This window comes from Schistocerca gregaria, chromosome X (genome assembly GCF_023897955.1).
Source record: "Schistocerca gregaria isolate iqSchGreg1 chromosome X, iqSchGreg1.2, whole genome shotgun sequence".
Taxonomy (NCBI): Eukaryota; Metazoa; Arthropoda; class Insecta; order Orthoptera; family Acrididae; genus Schistocerca; species Schistocerca gregaria.
The window spans coordinates 728837729-728858417 of record NC_064931.1 but is presented as its reverse complement, the minus strand read 5'-3'; the positions used below and the strand labels follow the sequence as shown (position 1 = coordinate 728858417).

At 41.4% G+C, this 20689-nt stretch overlaps 1 protein-coding gene across 2 annotated transcripts in view; it reads left to right on the top strand.

Annotated features, from left to right (window-relative positions):
• LOC126299072 (probable cysteine--tRNA ligase, mitochondrial) overlaps window positions 1-20689 on the top strand; it is a 100545-nt gene that overhangs the window by 60972 nt on the left and 18884 nt on the right. For both annotated transcript variants that reach the window (XM_049990741.1, XM_049990742.1), the window contains 2 exons: window positions 10315-10451; window positions 10540-10665. In XM_049990741.1, the coding sequence (XP_049846698.1) occupies window positions 10315-10451; window positions 10540-10665 (263 nt within the window). The remainder of the gene's footprint in view (window positions 1-10314; window positions 10452-10539; window positions 10666-20689) is intronic.

The window sequence follows — 20689 nt, the reverse complement described above, 5'->3', positions numbered from 1 at the left end:
TTTAGGTGATCAGACATGTCGCCATCATCAGGTGTGTTGAAGAAGTTAGCTCCTGAGGATGCATGGCTGACTTATGTCCCATCCCACTGCAATCCGTCCCCTCTGTGGTCCGTGCCAGAGGGCATGTGTCAGCATCATGAAAACGCTTGCATCGTCATCTCTGGTAGCAATGATATAGTTGCTCTGTCCGCCTTGGGTGCTATATTGGCTTTGCTGGGCATCTTCTTAATTAAACCCAGTGCTGGTTCCCAAAGCTTGCTGGGATTATAGCTGCAGTCCCAATTGATAACATCTTCATGGCTTCTACAATGACACTGTCCCAGTATTTGGAAGTCTGCATCAAAATCCTGGTATGTTTGTATTCCTTGAGTGATTCTCTGATAAGCAGTCCCTTCTGACTACCAACTTGTAGGAGTACATTAGTCAAATATGCTGCTGGTGTTCTCAGCATCAATCTTGGATGGTACACACTGTTTGTCCAATATATGTCTTGCCACATTGGCATGGAACCATATATATATTAGCCTTCTGCAAACCGAGTTCATCTTTAACACTCCCCAATAATGCCTGTAGTTTATCGGGTGGGTAAAAGACAGTTCTTACATGGTCCTTTTTCAATATGTGCCTGACTTTTTCCAATAGCCCACCGATGTATGGTATGAAGGCCACGACTACCTCTTCCTTCATGATTTCTTCCATCTCCACATGTTCTACTGTAGTGGTGAAACTCTGAGTACCTGTCTTTTTTTTTTTTTTTTAAAAAAAGAAAACCAGATCTGAGGTATTCTAGTTCCTGGGGCAGACTGTATGCATCTGAGGAGGTACTCACCCTCGATACTGGTGTTTTTTTAACCCCATTCCTCTGTGCAGAATAGTGGCAGCTATCTGCATCCAAATACAGGTCAGTGTGTGTTTTCTTCTGATACACGTTGTGGCCCAAGGTGCCATTTGCTCTTCTCTTGACCATGACATCAAGGAATGGTAGTCTTCCTTCTTCTTCAGCCTGTAATGATACTTGAATTATGTAACCATTATGGTACCTCACCTGAACCTCTCAATACCAGTAATGTTGTTGTTGTTATTGTTGTTGTCGTCTTCAGTCCTGAGACTGGTTTGATGCAGCTCTCCATGCTACTCTATCCTGTGCAAACTGCTTCATCACCCAGTACCTACTGCAACCTACATCCTTCTGAATCTGCTTGGTGTACTCATCTCTCGGTCTCCCTCTACGATTTTTACCCTCCACGCTGCCCTCCAATGCTAAATTTGTGATCCCTTGATGCCTCAAAACATGTCCTACCAACTGATCCCTTCTTCTAGTCAAGTTGTGCGACAAACTTCTCTTCTCCCCAATCCTATTCAATACCTCCTCATTAGTTACGTGATCTATCCACCTTATCTTCAGTATTCTTCTGTAGCACCACATTTTGAAAGCTTCTATTCTCTTCTTGTCCAAACTAGTTATCGTCCATGTTTCACTTCCATACATGGCCACACTCCAAACATATACTTTCAGAAACGACTTCCTGATACATAAATCTATATTCGATGTTAACAAATTTCTCTTCTTCAGAAACGCTTTCCTTGCCATTGCCAGTCTACATTTTATATCCTCTCTACTTCGACCACCATCAGTTATTTTACTTCCTAAATAGCAAAACTCCTTTACTACTTTAAGTGTCTCATTTCCTAATCAAATTCCCTCAGCATCACCCGATTTAATTTGACTACATTCCATTATCCTCGTTTTGCTTTTGTTGATGTTCATCTTATATCCTCCTTTCAAGACACTGTCCATTCCATTCAACTGCTCTTCCAAGTCCTTTGCCGTCTCCGACAGAATTACAATGTCATCGGTGAACCTCAAAGTTTTTACTTCTTCTCCATGAATTTTAATACCTACTCCAAATTTTTCTTTTGTTTCCTTTACTGCTTGCTCAATATACAGATTGAATAACATCGGGGGGAGGCTACAACCCTGTCTCACTCCTTTCCCAACCACTGCTTCCCTTTCATGCCCCTCGACTCTTATGACCACCATCTGGTTTCTGTACAAATTGTAAATAGCCTTTCGCTCCCTGTGTTTTACCCCTGCCACCTTTAGAATTTGAAAAAGAGTATTCCAGTCAACATTGTCAAAAGCTTTCTCTAAGTCTACAAATGCTAGAAACATAGGTTTGCCTTTTCTTAATCTTTCTTCTAAGATAAGTCGTAAGGTCAGTATTGCCTCACGTGTTCCAACATTTCTACGGAATCCAAACTGATCCTCCCCGAGGTCCGCATCTACCAGTTTTTCCATTCATCTGTAAAGAATTCGCGTTAGTATTTTGCAGCTGTGACTTATTAAACTGATAGTTCGGTAATTTTCACATCTGTCAGCACCTGCTTTCTTTGGGATTGGAATTATTATATTCTTCTTGAAGTCTGAGGGTATTTCGCCTGTCTCATACATCTTGCTCACCAGCTGGTAGAGTTTTGTCATGACTGGCTCTCTCAAGGCCGTCAGTAGTTCTAATGGAATGTTGTCTACTCCGGGGGCCTTGTTTCGGCTCAGGTCTTTCAGTGCTCTGTCAAACTCTTCCCGCAGTATCATATCTTCCATTTCGTCTTCATCTACATCCTCTTCCATTTCCATAATATTGTCCTCAAGTACATCGCCCTTGTATAAACCTTCTATATACTCCTTCCACCTTTCTCCCTTCCCTTCTTTGCTTAGAACTGGGTTGCCATCTGAGCTCTTGATATTCATACACGTGGTTCTCTTCTCTCCAAAGGTCTCTTTAATTTTCTTGTAGGCAGTATCTATCTTACCCCTAGTGAGATAAGCTTCTACATCCTTACATTTGTCCTCTAGCCATCCCTGCTTAGACATTTTGCACTTGCTGTCGATCTCATTTTTGAAATGTTTGTATTCCTTTTTGCATGCTTCATTTACTGCATTTTTATATTTTCTCCTTTCATCAGTTAAATTCAATATTTCTTCTGTTACCCAAGGATTTCTAGCAGCCCTCGTCTTTTTACCTACTTTATCCTCTGCTGCCTTCACTACTTCATCCCTCAGAGCTCCCCATTCTTCTTCTACTGTATTTCTTTCCCCTGTTCCTGTCAACTGTTCCCTTATGCTCTCCCTGAAATTCTGTACAACCTCTGGTTCTTTCAGTTTATCCAGGTCCCATCTCCTTAATTTCCCACATTTTTGCAGTTTCTTCAGTTTTAATCTACAGGTCATAACCAATAGATTGTGGTCAGAGTCCACATCTGCCCCTGGAAATGTCCTACAATTTAAAACCTGATTCCTAAATCTCTGTCTTACCATTATATAATCTATCTGATACCTTTTAGTATCTCCAGGGTTCTTCCATGTATACAACCTTCTTTCATGATTCTTAAACCAAGTGTTAGCTATGATTAAGTTGTGCTCTGTGCAAAATTCTACTAGGCGGCTTCCTCTTTCATTTCTTAGCCCCAATCCATATTCACCTACTATGTTTCCTTCTCTCCCTTTTCCTACACTCGAATTCCAGTCACCCATTACTATTAAATTTTCGTCTCCCTTCACTATCTGAATAATTTCTTTTATAAAAGAAAAAAATACCAGTAATATTCTACTGTATTTCTGTTAACTACTTAACATATTTCTGAGACAACATTCAGATTTGATTTCACTTTTGATGCATCGATATGTTTGTATTGCAATGATATTATTCTTATGTGTATTCTTTCTTTTGTCACTATGATCTTTGACATACTTGTAACTCTGATTTTTGGGCGCGTAAGCGATAGTTAGTTAGTTGTTGAGTTGTTAGAGATTCGGACCTTGAGAAAGTCAAGTGTTGAACGTCATGTTGGTAAGATGCATATTGTAGTTGGCTTATAAAATGTGAGGAAGATGTTTTCAAGTATGTTTTGTATTGTGAAGTGATGTTTTGTGTTTACATGATATTGCAATTAAAAGGAAGTGTAACTTAAATTCAGAGTGCTGATTGCTTTTTTTTTATATCACCATTGTCCCGCAAAAGTGTAATCTTCAAGAATGATTTCTGAAGCACATCTACAAAACTTTTGAATATAGCAGAATAAAACCTAGGCCTCTTTGCATCTGGGCTTGGAATCATAACCACCTAGATTTTCAATGATTGAGCCATGATAATACAACGAGACCAGTGTGGGGAACTCAAAAAGATGAGTGCCTAGTTTTTTCATTATTACGTGAAATGACTATTAACTGTGCTCTAATGACACCTGCCACATAATATGACTGTTGTTGCCCGATAATGTAGTATTTAGCAGCGTGAGCAACACCACAATCGTTATTAAATGCTGTCCTTTTGTTGTGGTAGGGTTGTTAGAAGCCCCAATAGTGAATTTGTTGTTCAGGTGTGCAAGGAAGTCAAGGAGTTTGTCCCTTTCATGATGACAAACATGTCATATCCATAACGGAAAGAGCAGATGGGTGTCTATTTAGATGACGTCAGGACCTCTTGCTCAAAGTGCTGCAGAAACAAATTCACAACCACTGGCTAGAGTGGGCTGCCCATTGTGACTACCTCTGTTTGCTCATAGTATTCTCCATTAAATAGAAGATACATAAATGTTAGAACATGCCTGGAAAAATTGGTGGTCTTCTTGTCAAATTTCTGACCAATGAGTTTGAGTGACTCTTGTAGAGACACTCTCGTGACTCATGAAATGATGTCAAGGCTAACCATGATATCTGAGCCCTTCAGCCTGAAGGTATTTCACAAAATCCACAGAATTGTGAGTGTGATGTGGGGATTTATCCACATAAGTACTTTTCCAGCAAATATTTAGCAATTCTGATGTTGCTGACTGTGGGGCATAACTGCACCTCATCTTGTGGACCTTGGGGAGTCCATAAAATCTTGGTGGTACAGCTCCTTATGGTACAATTTCTTGATGACCCACTCTGGTAACATAGATTCCTTGAAAAGCGCACCGGTCTTGTTCTCCACCATCTTGGTGGGATCAGTGTTGATCTTCCTGTAGGAGTCATCATTTAGCAGTTTCTACATCGTATCGGTGTAGTCCTTGTAGGAGAGAATAACAGTAGCATTGCCTTAGTCAGCAGGTAAGATAACATTCTCAGGGCACACACTCAGGTTCCAAATGGTTGCTCTGTCTTCGCCAGTAATGTTAGACTTCATTATATATAATTTCCTGTGTTACCAAGATTTGATTTTGTGTAGATAGTTCTGTACTCATTGTCCAGAAAGCATGTTTTCCTGCAACAACAGGTCATTCAATCCCATAATATCTATATTCAACTCTTTTTCAAATTCTCTAACCTACCTACCTGATAATGTATCTAATGCTCCACACTCCAATCCATAGAATGCCTGGTTTTATGTTTTTGATGACAACGTCCTTTAAGTAGTTCCTGCATGGAGATCTGAATGAGAACTGTTTTGCCTCCTGAATGCTTCACCGAAGAGGATTCCATCAATATTAAACTGTACAGTAGAGCTCCATTTCCTCTGGAAATGTAATAGCTGTAGTTTCCCCTTGCTTTCAGCTGTTTACAAAGTGGCAAATTGCAAAACCATATTTCCGTGCAACTACTGAAAAGGCTGCTGCGTCTCTTTAGGAACTATATGTTTGCATGGCCTCTTCACAGGTACTCTACAGTGTGGCTATCTGTATTGTCAAGGTACACAAGCTAACTCACCAGGTCCATATATGAAGGTTGGAATAGTGGCAACTATTTATTCACAACTGATACAAAAGAGTTACATGTTTGCACCTGTTACTGTCCTTCAAAGTAGTCACCAGCGTTGTGTAGAACCCGTTGCTTGCGATATGGAAGGCGTAGTATACTGTTAGCAGAACCTATTCTGTTGATAGTGCGAATAGAGTGGTCTACTGCCTGTCGAATCTCTGGAACAGTTCTGAAGCGAATGCCACGAAGTGGTTCCTTCATCTTCAGAATCAAATCAAAATCACAAGGACTTAAGTCCGGGGAATATGGTGGATGGTACAGTACTTCCCATTCCCATCGACCGAACAGAGCAGCCACAGCTTGCGCTGTATGTGCCCGCGCATTGTCATGCAAAATTATGGATGGGTTGTGCAGAAAGCGTCACCGCTTCCTTCGCAAAGCTGTTCGCAGGTGATGCTGCAAAAAACAAACTGTAGTACTGTTCATTGACAGTCTTCTGTGGAGGAATGTAATGTGTTAGGATAACACCATAACAGTCTTACATGAGAATCACCATAACTTTCACCATACTGGTGAGGCTCTGACGCACATTCAACTTTTGCGGCAACCTATAATGATGCTGTTCGTTGGATTGGCATTTCAGTTTTGGCTCGTATGATGTGGCCCATGTCACATCTAGTATTATGATAAGGCATAAGAAAGCCTCTCCTTCGCGCTCATAGTGCTCCAAGTGCGTCTGAGCAGCATAGACCGCTCCATACGCACCATCAACAGTACAGGCTCTGCTGATGTGGTGCAACCCATCTACCTAGTGCACCTCAGACATGCTCTATGGGATTCAGATTGGGAAGGCGAGCATGTCACGCCATGCGTACAGTATCTTCTGCTTACAAGAAAACATCAGCCACTCTATGCTCTAAGAGGTCAAGCATTGTCATCCATCAGTACAAAGTGTGGGCGCACAGAACTTCGCAAAACCATACATGAGGGCCCAAGACCTTGTCATGATACCTGTCAGCAGTTAAACCTTTCCAATTCACCCTCACAATTTCATGAAGAGATGTTCGAATGACCAACATGATCCCTGCCCACACCATTAGGGACCCTCCTCGACACTTGTCTCTTTCCACGATGTTCAGGTCTCAGAATCGTATTCCACATGTTCAGATGTGAATCCGTCAAGAACCACTCTACAGAACAAATTGGGACTCATCTGTGAAAACAACATCGGCCCACTGTTGAGATGGCATGTTGACAACATACTCTATTTGTTTCCTTTTGTGAAAGGGGCAAACATACAGCAGGTCTCCAGCAATAAAGGCCACTCTGTCGAAGCCTTCTCTACACCATTTGTTCGATACAACACATCCAGTGGATCCTGTGAAAAAAGATGCCAGCAGCTGCACAGTACTAAGGTGATACCGTTGTGCGCTTACAGCCACATAATGGCCATCTCTTTCTGATGTCATACGTGGTTGGACCTGGCCTGGTCTTCGTGATACAGTTTTGGTCTCTATAAACTGTTGCTACATCCAAGAAACAACAGAACGATTCATGTTAAGCCATTGGGAGACATTAGTTTGCGACTGTACCGCCTCCATTATTCCTGTGGCCCTCCACCACAGGAAGTCTGGAAGGTGTTTTCACTGTGCCATAGTGCACTTTCTGTAACTGTGTACATGGCAATTGTGGATGTGTAACTACCTAGCAAATGCTACTCCATTTGATAGATGCCCTGACATCATCGTTGGCGTGGTTTTGCATTGACCAAAATGCCATCTTCCATGCACAACATGATCATACAGACATCTGTTGGCAGTTTGTATGATTATATCGTGTTTAGACACAGGACAGGGAAATGGCAGTTTGTTGCATTCATTTTGGATGCCTGTGTACAATGTACCTCTTTTGAGCTCTTACCCATGACACTAATTTTATTGGAATGAATTGGTTGCTTATGATAGTATATTAGAAGAAATGGTTCATGGTTCCACCTGCAAATTATCCATATAATCATTTATGTAAAAGTTAACAATAATATTATATAAGCAGGTATCGTAATGTATGGGACATTTGTACATGCAATACAATTTTCACAATCACGAAGTGTTGAAATTTCCAGAGATAATACCTTTAATTTAAATTTCAGTAGTTTCTCTCACCATTAACTCAAAGTTTGAAAAAAGGAAAAATGTGTATATATCACCACATCGAGATTCAAGTAAGCTAGCAATTATTATATTTCTCTTAATTAGTCTTATAGGAGTGGACTCTCCATATAGTTTTGAGCAGTGTAGTGTAGTGTCTAATCAAACTATACCTGATATAAATTCCGGCATCACAATTTTTTCTCAGTTTCCTAATATGATGCCCACGTATCCATGAGGAATGAAACTAAACAGTGTGCTAGACAGTGTTCTGATAAATGTGTCACCACGTAGTGCTAGGAAAATGTTTTACCTTTACCAGTTTATTTAAAATACAAATAATATTAATTTTTAGCAACATAAATGTTCTGTCTTTATTTTTGTTTTAATTTAAGCAGAAATAAGTATATGGCCTGTATGATTCTTACGTTCTGTAGCTGCCCAAGTTAGAACTGTTGAAGTGTTTTGCCTTTCATAAAAAAACACTGTTTTTGTTATTTCTTTTGATCTTGGGAGGCATCACTGCTATTTGATAACACTGCTTGCTTAATTACTCTTATTGTCCTTCAGAGAAATGATGTATGCAAACTCATGTTGCAAACTTAATTTCATGTGCACCTTTTAGGAAAGCAAACTGCTAAAAAATGCCTTTCCCAGTCTGATGAGATGAAATCCATGACCTGTTTGAAATCTTTTCCACAAACTGTGTAGCTGAATAAATGTTCCATTTTTGAATTGCCTACATACAGTTCACATCCATCTCCATAGCTGAGCAGTCAGTCTGGTACCAAGCGCCACGGGTTTTGAATCCGCGCCACACAGCATGGACCTCGATTACCACTAGAGGTCTCTACAGCTGTTGCGCCGCAAGCCACAGCTACGCGTGTTCCTGGCTCACGTATAACATAAGGGTGCCATGGTGGAACACATGGTCCCAGCAGCCAATAGCGGCATGCCTTATTATGTATGTAAGTGCCTGCTTCTCGCTCAGCTAGGCAGTCTGAACTCCGTGGAGTCTATCAACCTCTCAGCAACAGACAGCGTGTTTACAGTACTTTGTTTTCATTACAAGTGGACGTTGTGAACTCATTTGGTTCTCTCTGTAACCCCATTGCTTCTTGTGTGTTGTTGTCATAAGGTCTCACTCAGTCGTCCATCGTTGTTAGTGTCCGTCCTTTCTGTTCGTTTGTTTGTTTGCGGGCCGCTCTCCGTTTGGTCCCACCACGCTTCGTTCTTGGCCACCCCGCAACCGTTCCAGTCACGGTTACAACAGTCAGCATGTCTGACTGCCATGCAGAGGACCCGGGTTCAATTTTTCGGTACTGCCATGGATTTTTCTTTGATGGGACGACTGGAATGGGGTGCAGTCAGTCCCATGATGCCAGTTGAGGAGCTAATTGAATGAGAAGTAGCGGTTACAACATCTGAAATGCTGACAATGTCCAGGAGAGCAGTGTACAGTGTGTTCACCCCATCCCCCTCCATAACATTTCTAAATGATGTTATATGAAAGAGTATGACATGACGGTCAGTCGGCAGCATGTGGTCCTCTGGGCCTGACTGGAATTACATACTTACATTTAGTTTACACATCTGTACAAGTTTTTTTTTAAAGTGTCCTTACTCATATAGGACCAGTTTTGTGACTTTGTGTGAGTCATAATGTTGGATTTAATTTTAATTTGGGAATACTCATGCTTAGTAGTTTGGTGGCTACTCCTTACCATTGGCTATCAGTCTTTAAGTGTATTAACTCTTCTTGTGGTGTCCTATTTCACCTTTTATAATTTTTCTGTATTTTATAAAAGACAATAATACCTTGAGAGACTTGCTTATTGATGGTAAATTAATACTTTCTCATTCACATTTGGTTTTAGTTGTAGATTTGTAGTTGAATTTAATACCTTACTCAGTCGCGAAGACTGGGTTAAAATGATAATGATTTTTATGAAAGTTACTCATGTTTGTCTCATTAAATATCATTAAATATTTCACTCCCCCCCCCCTCTGCCCCCCCCCCCCCCCCCCCCCACACACACACACACCACCCATGTTTTCCAATTTCATAGTAAGCAGAATTTTGCACCATTATCGTATATGAGGTCCCCCTAACATTGATGGGTGGCTTGCTCTGAAAATAATTGCATCAGTAATTAAAAAAGGCAATTTTGCCCTATTTAACATTATGATATTATAAGGATGCCAGTTTTCTGTAACAGAGGTCTGATGTCATGTAGGTTTAAGTATCACGAAGATATCCGTGTTGTTGTATTCATTGTGGGGATCAAATTAAACCTTTGCTTTCATTTGTTGTTCTATTTTAGTGGCTTACTAAGGAAGAATTGAGCATGCGGAAGATTAGTATAAGCAGCTTTGCTCACACTGTGCTCTTGATGCTATGTTAAATTTTTCTCGAAGCGTTTTCTATGATTTATTGCTTTCAGGATTAGTGATAGTGACTTTTTTTAAGTTTACCTATGCTTTTTACAGGCATTGAGTTTACCAACTCGTCAATGGAGCACGCTCGAGGAGTGTATAGAAAGATTGAGGATTTTCTTGTAGACTGTGAAGCTTCTATAAATGGATATAAAGATACAGGAGTAATTGATGAACCTGAAGTTCTGAAGGTATGTTAGTTTTATAGCTTTATTGAAGAAATTGTAAATAAAGTACTGAAAGGTAAATATTCTCATTAGTGTATATTTTGCTTTTCAGTCATTAGAAGAGGCAAGGATCAGTATTCATTCAGCACTGGCTGATGACTTTGACACAAGTAAAACAACAAGTATTATAATGAATCTGATTCACTTTGTAAATAAAATGCTGTTAACTAAAAGGAATGTAAGTAAGAAGTATTATGTTCAGTTTTTATTAAATTTGTTATTGAAGATTATGTTTGTATTTAATTTGTAGAATAGAGAAATTTGTTTGATAATAACTTAACTCATCTTTATTAATATGCAAGTAACAAGTTGAGAGCAATGTCAGAAGAATGTCCACACTTTATTTATTCTCTATTATCCTGTGGTATTATATTCCAGATTATTCCTTTCATGTCACACAATATATTTTTTAATTGTATTAAATCAAAAATTCAGTTGATAACACCATTAAAATTGCATTTGCACGTAGTTGTTGACTAGTACATACCTTGACAAGCAAAATTCCAAGTACTGTTGTGAGTACAAGGGGAACTGAATGTTTTAACTTAGTTCGTGAACTGTCACAGCTATTTGTGTAAGTTTCCAAGATTTTAATATAGTCAGGTTTATGTAATTAATTCTGTAGATTGTACAATGGCCATCTGTTGTCTTCTTCCATGAGCACAGATATTCATCTCCAACCAATATATAAGATGAGCAGTATCAATAATGAAATTATGTGAAGAGGCAATCTCTGCAGTGCATTGTCTTAAATTGTTCTGAAAACTAATTTTCTTGTTTCTCAACTGGAAGAACAGATGATGATCAGCTGTGACTCAGCCTAGAGTTTCCACTCTCATTAGTTGTACAAGCTTTACATGTCATGCCATGTCCCACAATTTGGAATAAAACAGGGGCTGCCATCTTATCTCTGCATTTCTTGGTGAACCATCTGTACTCACCATACATAACTTTAGTCTTAGTGAACCATTATTTAGCTTAGGTTTGTTTGTGATTGGTATATTCTTTGTAGTTTGTGTGATTATCTTGTCGATGGACCTCAGAATTCTTTTTGTGGTACTTGAACTGTGCTTAGGCTAAAATGATCAGTTCATAACAATAAGCGTGAGTAGACAGGTATACGAGTGATCGTCCCATTGAGGTCTGGCTACTGGTTTCAGTAAATGGTGAGGAATGAAAGATAAAAATTTAAGTTTTCACTGAAGTGGTAAGAGTGGTGAACTCATAATTTTTAAACATATCGCAAGAGCAACTGCAGTAACAGTAACAACAACAAGAACAGATGGGTATGCAACAACAGCAGCTTCAAAAGTGAGAAAACAGTATCCATTACATATTTATATGTAACAGTAAAAATTTCAGATAGTGCAGAGTCTACTTTGCCATCAAATCTAGCACCAGTTTTCACATTCATGACATTTATTAAGGAGTGGATTACCAGTTCATGAAATCTGTACAAAAGGCCATGTAACTATCAGATCCAATGCACCTGACATACATCAGGCACCTCAGAATTAGTTTTTCAAAGAAATTAAGGCTGCAGAAGTTCAAGTGTGACCATGCAACTAAAATAAGAAAAAAAATATTAACCACCGTTCATCAACAGCCACAAAACAGTCAGGGGCGATGTACTAGGCACCTCACTGAGCACATCAGGCTTGAGCACAGACTCAGGCAGACTGTCCACAATCTTTTTCCCTTTGCCCAAAGCACTAACAGAGTTCGTCATTGACGGAACATCATACATTATCGTAACAGGGAGTGTGCTCCCTGCCGCCGTTGGATAAGCAGCTGCAGCAGCAAGCCGTATAACCCTAGCTTCTTATTTGTTACATAGTTTAATTTCTTTGCGTGTTTTTGGGTACTTGCATTGTTTAATTCGTATATTTCGGGCGTATTATAGTATTTGAGGGTTGTAGCATCGCGCCTTAGTACCTGAATAGTGCAAATTCGCGTAGTCGTCTGTCTTCTGTTTTTGTTGTGAACGGCCAGAGTCGGTTGGCCAGTCAGTGTGCTCCCTGCCGCCGTTGGATAAGCAGCTGCAGCAGCAAGCCGTATAACCCTAGCTTCTTATTTGTTACATAGTTTAATTTCTTTGCGTGTTTTTGGGTACTTGCATTGTTTAATTCATATATTTCGGGCGTATTATAGTATTTGACAGTTGTAGCATCGCGCTTTAGTGTTTACTTCGTAGATTCTTATTTAAATTGCGTGTGAGTTTCGTATAGGAGGTGCAGTTTCGAGTTTTAGTTACTGTAATCGTAAATTCAGCAGATTGTAGCGCAGTCGTTAGGCATTTGTACAGGTTAGTTGATACATTCTTTGCGTGTTCCGCTTGCGTTATCTAGGCACCGACTCGTGTTTCAGTAACTGTTGTTAAACATCGATTAGAATGGACAGGGACTGCGATTGCTGTGTTCGGATGAGGGCTGACTTGGCATCCCTTCGCTCACAGCTGCAATCGGCGCTGACTTCGGTCGCGCAGCTTGAGGCTGTTGCCAATGGGCACCACTGTGGGGAGCCGGACTCGGGTATCACGGGGATGTCAACCTCATCCCGTCTGTCCCCAGATCGGTCTGCCGCTGTGGTTGCCCCGGTTGCTGCCCGCAGTGGAGCTGAGCCCTCGCCTGTGGTTGATTGGGAGGTCGTTCCAAGGCGTGGCAGGCAGCGAAAGGCGTCCCCGGAAGCTGACCAGAAAGCCTCCCCGGTGCGTCTGACAAACCGGTTTCAGGCACTGTCTCTGGCTGAGCCAGATGCAGCTGCCTGCCCTGTTTCAGAGGATCATTCTCAGCCTTCAAGGTCCGGGCAATCGCAGAGGTTGGGCTTACTAGTAGTTGGGAGCTCCAATGTTAGGCGCGTAATGGGGCCCCTTAGGGATATGGCGGCTAAGGAGGGGAAGAAATCCAGTGTGCACTCCGTGTGCATTCCGGGAGGAGTCATTCCTGATGTGGAAAGGGTCCTTCCGGATGCCATGAAGAGCACAGGGTGCAGCCAGCTGCAGGTGGTGGCACATGTCGGCACTAATGACGTGTGTCGCTTTGGATCTGAGGAAATTCTCTCTGGATTCCAGCGGCTATCTGATTTGGTGAAGGCTGCCGGTCTTGCTTATGAGATGAAGGCAGAGCTCACCATCTGCAGCATCGTTGACAGAACCGACTGCGGACCTTTGGTGCAGAGCCGGGTGGAGGGTCTGAATCAGAGGCTCAGACGGTTTTGCGACCGTATTGGCTGCAGATTCCTTGACTTGCGCCATAGGGTGGTGGGGTTTCGGGTTCCGCTGAATAGGTCAGGAGTTCACTACACTCAGCTGGCGGCTACACGGGTAGCGGAGGCTGTGTGGCGTGGACTGGGCGGTTTTTTAGGTTAGAAGGCCTCGGGAAAGTGCGGGATGGGCTGCAATGTCAAAGGGTGCTTGGCAATTACAGGACGTGCTTGGATCAAGGAACAGTCGGAATTATAGTTGTAAACTGTTGTAGTTGCGCTGGAAAAGTCCCTGAGCTTCAAGCGCTAATAGAAAGCACAGAAGCGGATATCGTTATAGGTACAGAAAGCTGGCTAAAGCCAGAAATAAGTTCTGCAGAAATTTTTACGAAGTCTCAGACGGTGTTCAGGAAAGATAGATTAGGCAGAATTGGTGGTGGAGTGTTGGTGTCTGTCAGTAGTGGTTTATCTTGTAGTGAAGTCGAAGTAGATACTCTGTGCGAATTGGTGTGGGTGGAGGTTATACTTAACAGCCGAATTAAGTTAATAATTGGCTCCTTCTACCGACCCCCAGACTCCGATGATACAGTTGCGGAACAGTTCAGAGAAAGTTTGAGTCTCGTAACAAATAAATACCCCACTCATACGGTTATAGTTGGTGGGGACTTCAACCTACCCTCGGTATGTTGGCAAAAATACTTGTTCAAAACCGGTGGTAGGCACAAAACGTCTTCCGAGATTGTCCTAAATGCATTCTCCGAAAATTATTTAGAGCAGTTAGTCCAGGAACCCACGCGAATTGTAAATGGTTGCGAAAACACACTTGACCTCTTGGCCACAAACAATCCAGAGCTGATAGAGAGCATCATGACTGATACAGGGATTAGTGATCACAAGGTCATTGTAGCTAGGCTCAATACCATTTCTTCCAAATCCATCAGAAACAAACGCAAAATAATTTTATTTAAAAAAGCGGATAAAGTACCACTAGAAGCCTTCCTAAAAGACAATTTCCATTCCTTCCGAACTGACTATGCGAATGTAGACGAGATGTGGCTCAAATTCAAAGATATAGTAGCAACAGCAATTGAGATATTCATACCTCATAAATTGGTAAGAGATGGAACGGATCCCCCGTGGTACACAAAAAAGGTCCGAACGCTGTTGCAGAGGCAACGGAAAAAGCATGCGAAGTTCAGAAGAACGCGAAATCCTGAAGATGGGCTAAAATTTACAGACGCGCGAAATTTGGCACGTACTTCGATGCGAGATGCCTTTAATAGGTTCCACAACGAAACATTGTCTCGAAATTTGGTAGAAAATCCGAAGAAATTCTGGTCGTATGTAAAGTACACAAGCGGCAAGACGCAGTCAATACCTTCGCTGCGCAGTGCCGATGGTACTGTTATCGACGACTGCGCCGCTAAAGCGGAGTTATTGAACGCAGTTTTCCGAAATTCCTTCACCAGGGAAGACGAATGGAATATTCCAGAATTTGAAACACGAACATCTGCTAGCATGAGTTTCTTAGAAGTAGATACCTTAGGGGTTGCGAAGCAACTCAAATCGCTTGATACGGGCAAGTCTTCAGGTCCAGATTGTATACCGATTAGGTTCCTTTCAGATTACGCTGATACTATAGCTCCCTACTTAGCACTCATATACAACCGCTCGCTCACCGATAGATCTGTACCTACAGATTGGAAAATTGCGCAGGTCGCACCAGTGTTCAAGAAGGGTAGTAGGAGTAATCCATTTAACTACAGACCTATATCATTGACGTCGGTTTGCAGTAGGGTTTTGGAGCATATACTGTATTCAAACATTATGAATCACCTCGAAGGGAACGATCTATTGACACGTAATCAACATGGCTTCAGAAAACATCGCTCTTGTGCAACGCAGCTAGCTCTTTATTCGCACGAAGTAATGGCCGCTATCGACAGGGGATCTCAAGTTGATTCCGTATTTCTAGATTTCCGGAAAGCTTTTGACACCGTTCCTCACAAGCGACTTCTAATCAAGCTGCGGAGCTATGGGGTATCGTCTCAGTTGTGCGACTGGATTCGTGATTTCCTGTCAGGAAGGTCGCAGTTCGTAGTAATAGACGGCAAATCATCGAGTAAAACTGAAGTGATATCAGGTGTTCCCCAGGGAAGCGTCCTGGGACCTCTACTGTTCCTGATCTATATAAATGACCTGGGTGACAATCTGAGCAGTTCTCTTAGGTTGTTCGCAGATGATGCTGTAATTTACCGTCTAGTAAGGTCATCCGAAGACCAGTATCAGCTGCAAAGCGATTTAGAAAAGATTGCTGTATGGTGTGTCAGGTGGCAGTTGACGCTAAATAACGAAAAGTGTGAGATGATCCACATGAGTTCCAAAAGAAATCCGTTGGAATTCGATTACTCGATAAATAGTACAATTCTCAAGGCTGTCAATTCAACTAAGTACCTGGGTGTTAAAATTACAAACAACTTCAGTTGGAAGGACCACATAGATAATATTGTCGGGAAGGCGAGCCAAAGGTTGCGTTTCATTGGCAGGACACTTAGAAGATGCAACAAGTCCACTAAAGAGACAGCTTACACTACACTCGTTCGTCCTCTGTTAGAATATTGCTGCGCGGTGTGGGATCCTTACCAGGTGGGATTGACGGAGGACATCGAGAGGGTGCAAAGAAGGGCAGCTCGTTTTGTATTATCGCGTTATAGGGGAGAGAGTGTGGCAGATATGATACACGAGTTGGGATGGAAGTCATTACAGCATAGACGTTTTTCGTCGCGGCGAGACCTTTTTACGAAATTTCAGTCACCAACTTTCTCTTCCGAATGCGAAAATATTTTGTTGAGCCCAACCTACATAGGTAGGAATGATCATCAAAATAAAATAAGAGAAATCAGAGCTCGAACAGAAAGGTTTAGGTGTTCGTTTTTCCCGCTCGCTGTTCGGGAGTGGAATAGTAGAGAGATAGTATGATTGTGGTTCGATGAACCCTCTGCCAAGCACTTAAATGTGAATTGCAGAGTAGTCATGTAGATGTAGATGTAGTAACAGGCAACTGACCATATTTCATGTCTGCTGCTGTTCCACCCTGCTTCACATGGGAAAACAGTGTATATTTTTAAAACGCAAATTAAGATTATACTGTTAACAGCCTCCAAAGATGATACCCTCACATGTTACAAAGTACTTGCAGGTCCATAACCACACATGGTCGTTACCTTGTGGAAAAACTTCAGCCACAGGCCATGAAACATTACTGAACGTCCTCTGGCCAATACCATATGCACCTGTGTTGTGGCAGTGTCCATAGTTCAAATGGGCTCCCTTATCTGGGCCTCCATATACTGATATTTGCTGTGTTAGATACCTGCCGCCATACGCTGCAGGAATCTGAGATGACAACTGTTTTTCTTTTTTCCGTTGAGTCAATGGGCAGTCACATGGCTTGCCACCAGAATCAACTGCAGTTGTCATCCTCCAGCAACTTCCCTTTACTGCTCCTGTAATCACAGCCTCTACCATACTCTCATTAGCACTGTGCCACATTATCACAGTCATGAGTGACAGTGGGGCAAGAACCAGTGATAGACGTTTGACATAGTGAGCCTGTGAATTCTCATTGTGTTCGTAATGCTCATAAGACTCGTGTCTCGAGTGCTGCTTGTTACAGTGCTGTGATGATGGAGGAGGACATTCTGCAAATGTTAGCAGGCAGGGCATTCGTTCTACTGGACTGACCTGGAGTAACCCAAGGTAGTGCCAGCTAGGATAATTTCAAGGTACTTGGTTGTCTAATTCTATTAGGAATTTGTGTCATTTCATGCTAGATGATTGAAGTGCTCAAGACAATTTTATTGGATTTTCCCAAAGTTTTCCTTGTTTATTCTTACATCCATATGAAGTAAGAGTGCAACTGTTTATTTTTACACCTCTCTCACATTTTATTAGCATCGGTGGGCTAAACAGCAAAACCTTAACGCTTTTCTTTTGCTCAAGATCTTATTTAAGTCAAGTTATCTTGGTTCCATATCAAGCTAAAAAGCTCAATAATGGACAAATGTTTGGAGATATCACCAGATGTCACAGTTTTAAAAAAATGCTGAAATGGAAACTGAAACACAAGATACATATTGAGAAAGGATTTAGAAAAAATATTCCACTGATGCCATCAAAAAATTTGAATAATATTTCTTATGTACCAAAGGAACTCTCCACCAGGGTTCAACTAGGGCCATTGTGGAAATAATCATTTGCTCTTTGATTTCTTTCGACAGAGAAATATAGGCAACCATTTACATCAATACATACATTTCTGTACACCAAGTGGCAGCAGTAGAACACACATATTAAGGCATTGAAACCTGCAAGCTTTCAGAGCCAGTGGCTCCTTCTTCTGGCAGAAGGGAGAAGGGTTGTAGGGGAAGGAAAAGGGTTGAAGGAAAAGTACTGGTGAGATTTAAGAAATGGGGAGGGTTCATAAAAGTTGCCCAGAATCCAAGTCAGGGGAGACTTAACAGATGGGATGAGAAGGAATTACAGTAGATTTCAAAAACTGCTTATTTTTGTTGTTATACATTTCTATACTGCTACTCACTATCTCAAGTTCGTAATGGGTTCACAGCTCTAGTAAGAGTTGAAAACCCGTCAGAAGCTTCTGCAGACAAATTGTGAAGGTCTTCCAGTGTCCCTTTGAATGTTCTGAGGAAACATTCAAATATTATGTGAGGTAATATTTGTTCCTTGTCACTGCAGTCACACTCATAGTAGAACTTCCATCCCCATTGGTACGGCAATGCAGTTCTGATCCAATTCAGTACACACCAGTGTTGTTGGGGTGGATGAAAACTTGCTCGTCAGTCCCAGGGAGCTTTGATTAATTGACAGTGCTTCATGGAAGATTGTCCTTGCCATTGTTGAAGGCTTCTCGCATGTTGAAATTAATGTCCTACAAGCTGATTGCCGTATGCTGCGATGGTTTTCTAGATTTCAATTGCTGGGGTTCTGATGATGAAATTTCTGAATGGGTTGGTAATTCTGGATTCAGCAATTGCTGTGATCTTATGGATGGTGCTGAAGTATCACTAAGTACCAATAGCCATTGTATGTTTGCTGGGAAAATACACCCTACGATGAGGAGGTGCATTGGTTAACTGAACTGTGTGTCAATTATTTTACTGTAACCACTGGTTAGTCAGGGGGAACTGCAGTATTCCGTAAATGAATATGAAAGAGCTAGAGGTGATCTGAGGACTGTTGTTGTGTCACCTCAAGCGGTTTCTGTTAACTTCTGGAGTACATTGTTCCAAGTTTTGATGTTAGCTGCAACATTCCAGAGATGGCTTTTGTATGTCAAAGACCTGCCTATGGGCACACCTAGGTATTTTGGAGTTTTTCAATGAGAGTTATGTTTCAAGCAATCATCCAGTGTCTTCAGGTCTTATGTTAGTGTTGCTTTGGCTTCCCTGAAGCTTTGATCCTGAGCGATCAAAGCAATATCATCAGCATAAATAAATTTCCTGGTCTTTCTTTCTGGAAGATCGTATGTATACAAATTTAAAAGGAATGGGGCCAAAACTCTGCTTTCAGAGTTCTCAGAACACCTCCAAGTATCTATTGTTGTTTATGTTGCTAATTTGAATTGTTAGTTTGTGATGCGGAATGATGCTGATGAATTTGAGCAGGAGTTTGTCATGCCAGGCAGTATCGCAGGCTGTATTTAGGTCCAAGAGGACCCTCCTGTTTATCTTCTGCTTCTCAATGCCATTTTTGATATGAGTTGCTATTGCTAGCACCTGTTCCTCACATCCTCTTCCTGGTTTAAACTCAGCTTTCCCTGTTGGGTCATGTTTGTGATGGCTGACCGGATTCTGTTATAAATTAGCCTCTCCAGGAGCTTTAACATGACACTAAGGAGAGGCAGTTTTCAACTTTAAATGGATCTTCATTTGGTTTTAGTACAGCAGTGATCCTAGTTTTCTTGAAAAGAGGTGGAAGATGACCTGAGATATTTGCAAAAAGAAGGTGTCCAGCCATTTGAAAATACCAGGACCACAGTACAACAGAAACTCAGCATAAATACCATCAACACCTGATGCCTTCCTAGTTTTCATGTTCTTTATAACTCCTATGATGGTCTCTTCCAATTGGAATGGAGTGGAAAAACTCAGATGTTTGTGGAGCCGACTGTATCTTTACTGTTAAGAGGTGTCTAGTTTCTCTTTTGATGTGTTTATCTCTTGTTGACTTACAGGCGGAGATCGTGTAATTGGCCATATCATCTAAATTTGTGATAGATTTTTGTTGGGTGATGGTGTTTACTGTATTCAGCTTCCTGATTAAGAACCAGGCCTTCCTGCTGGACTGAATATGATCCAAGGAAGATACAGTTTCTTTCAATATTTTTTGTCTCCTCTGATTTAGTGAATATAGAAGGTCGGAGGCAGTAGCAGGATCAGCACTGTCTTCGAATTCCTTGTGAAGCCATTCGCTGTCTTCATTCCAGTCAGGAATGTATTATCTGCGACATCCTCTGGGTATGCATTATTTTGCTCCACTTCTCAATACACCAATGAATCTATTGTAGTTTTTGAAGGTTGGTTTTATCCATCTTATCTGTTTGTGTGGAAAATACAGACCAGTTGGCTTTTTTAATGTTCCATCTTGGCTTTGGATGGTAGTTGATGATGGGTATGAACAGTCCTCTCTGGAGGAATATTGTACGATGCTGACAAGAAGGGACTCTTGTTATGACTTAGTGGCACACCTCATTGGACATATTTGGAGATTCTGTGATAAAGGACAGGTCAAGTGTGTAAAGTCATCATACAGCATCCATGTCGCATTGTGCTTATGAGTTTCTCAGACCTCACACTATGTCAGTGGCCACATGCGCTGATACCGTCGACACAGTTGGGAACAAATGCAAGACCACCAATTCACTACTGCTGCTCAGAATAGATGATCTACGCATACCACTTATAGCATATCTTTTTATT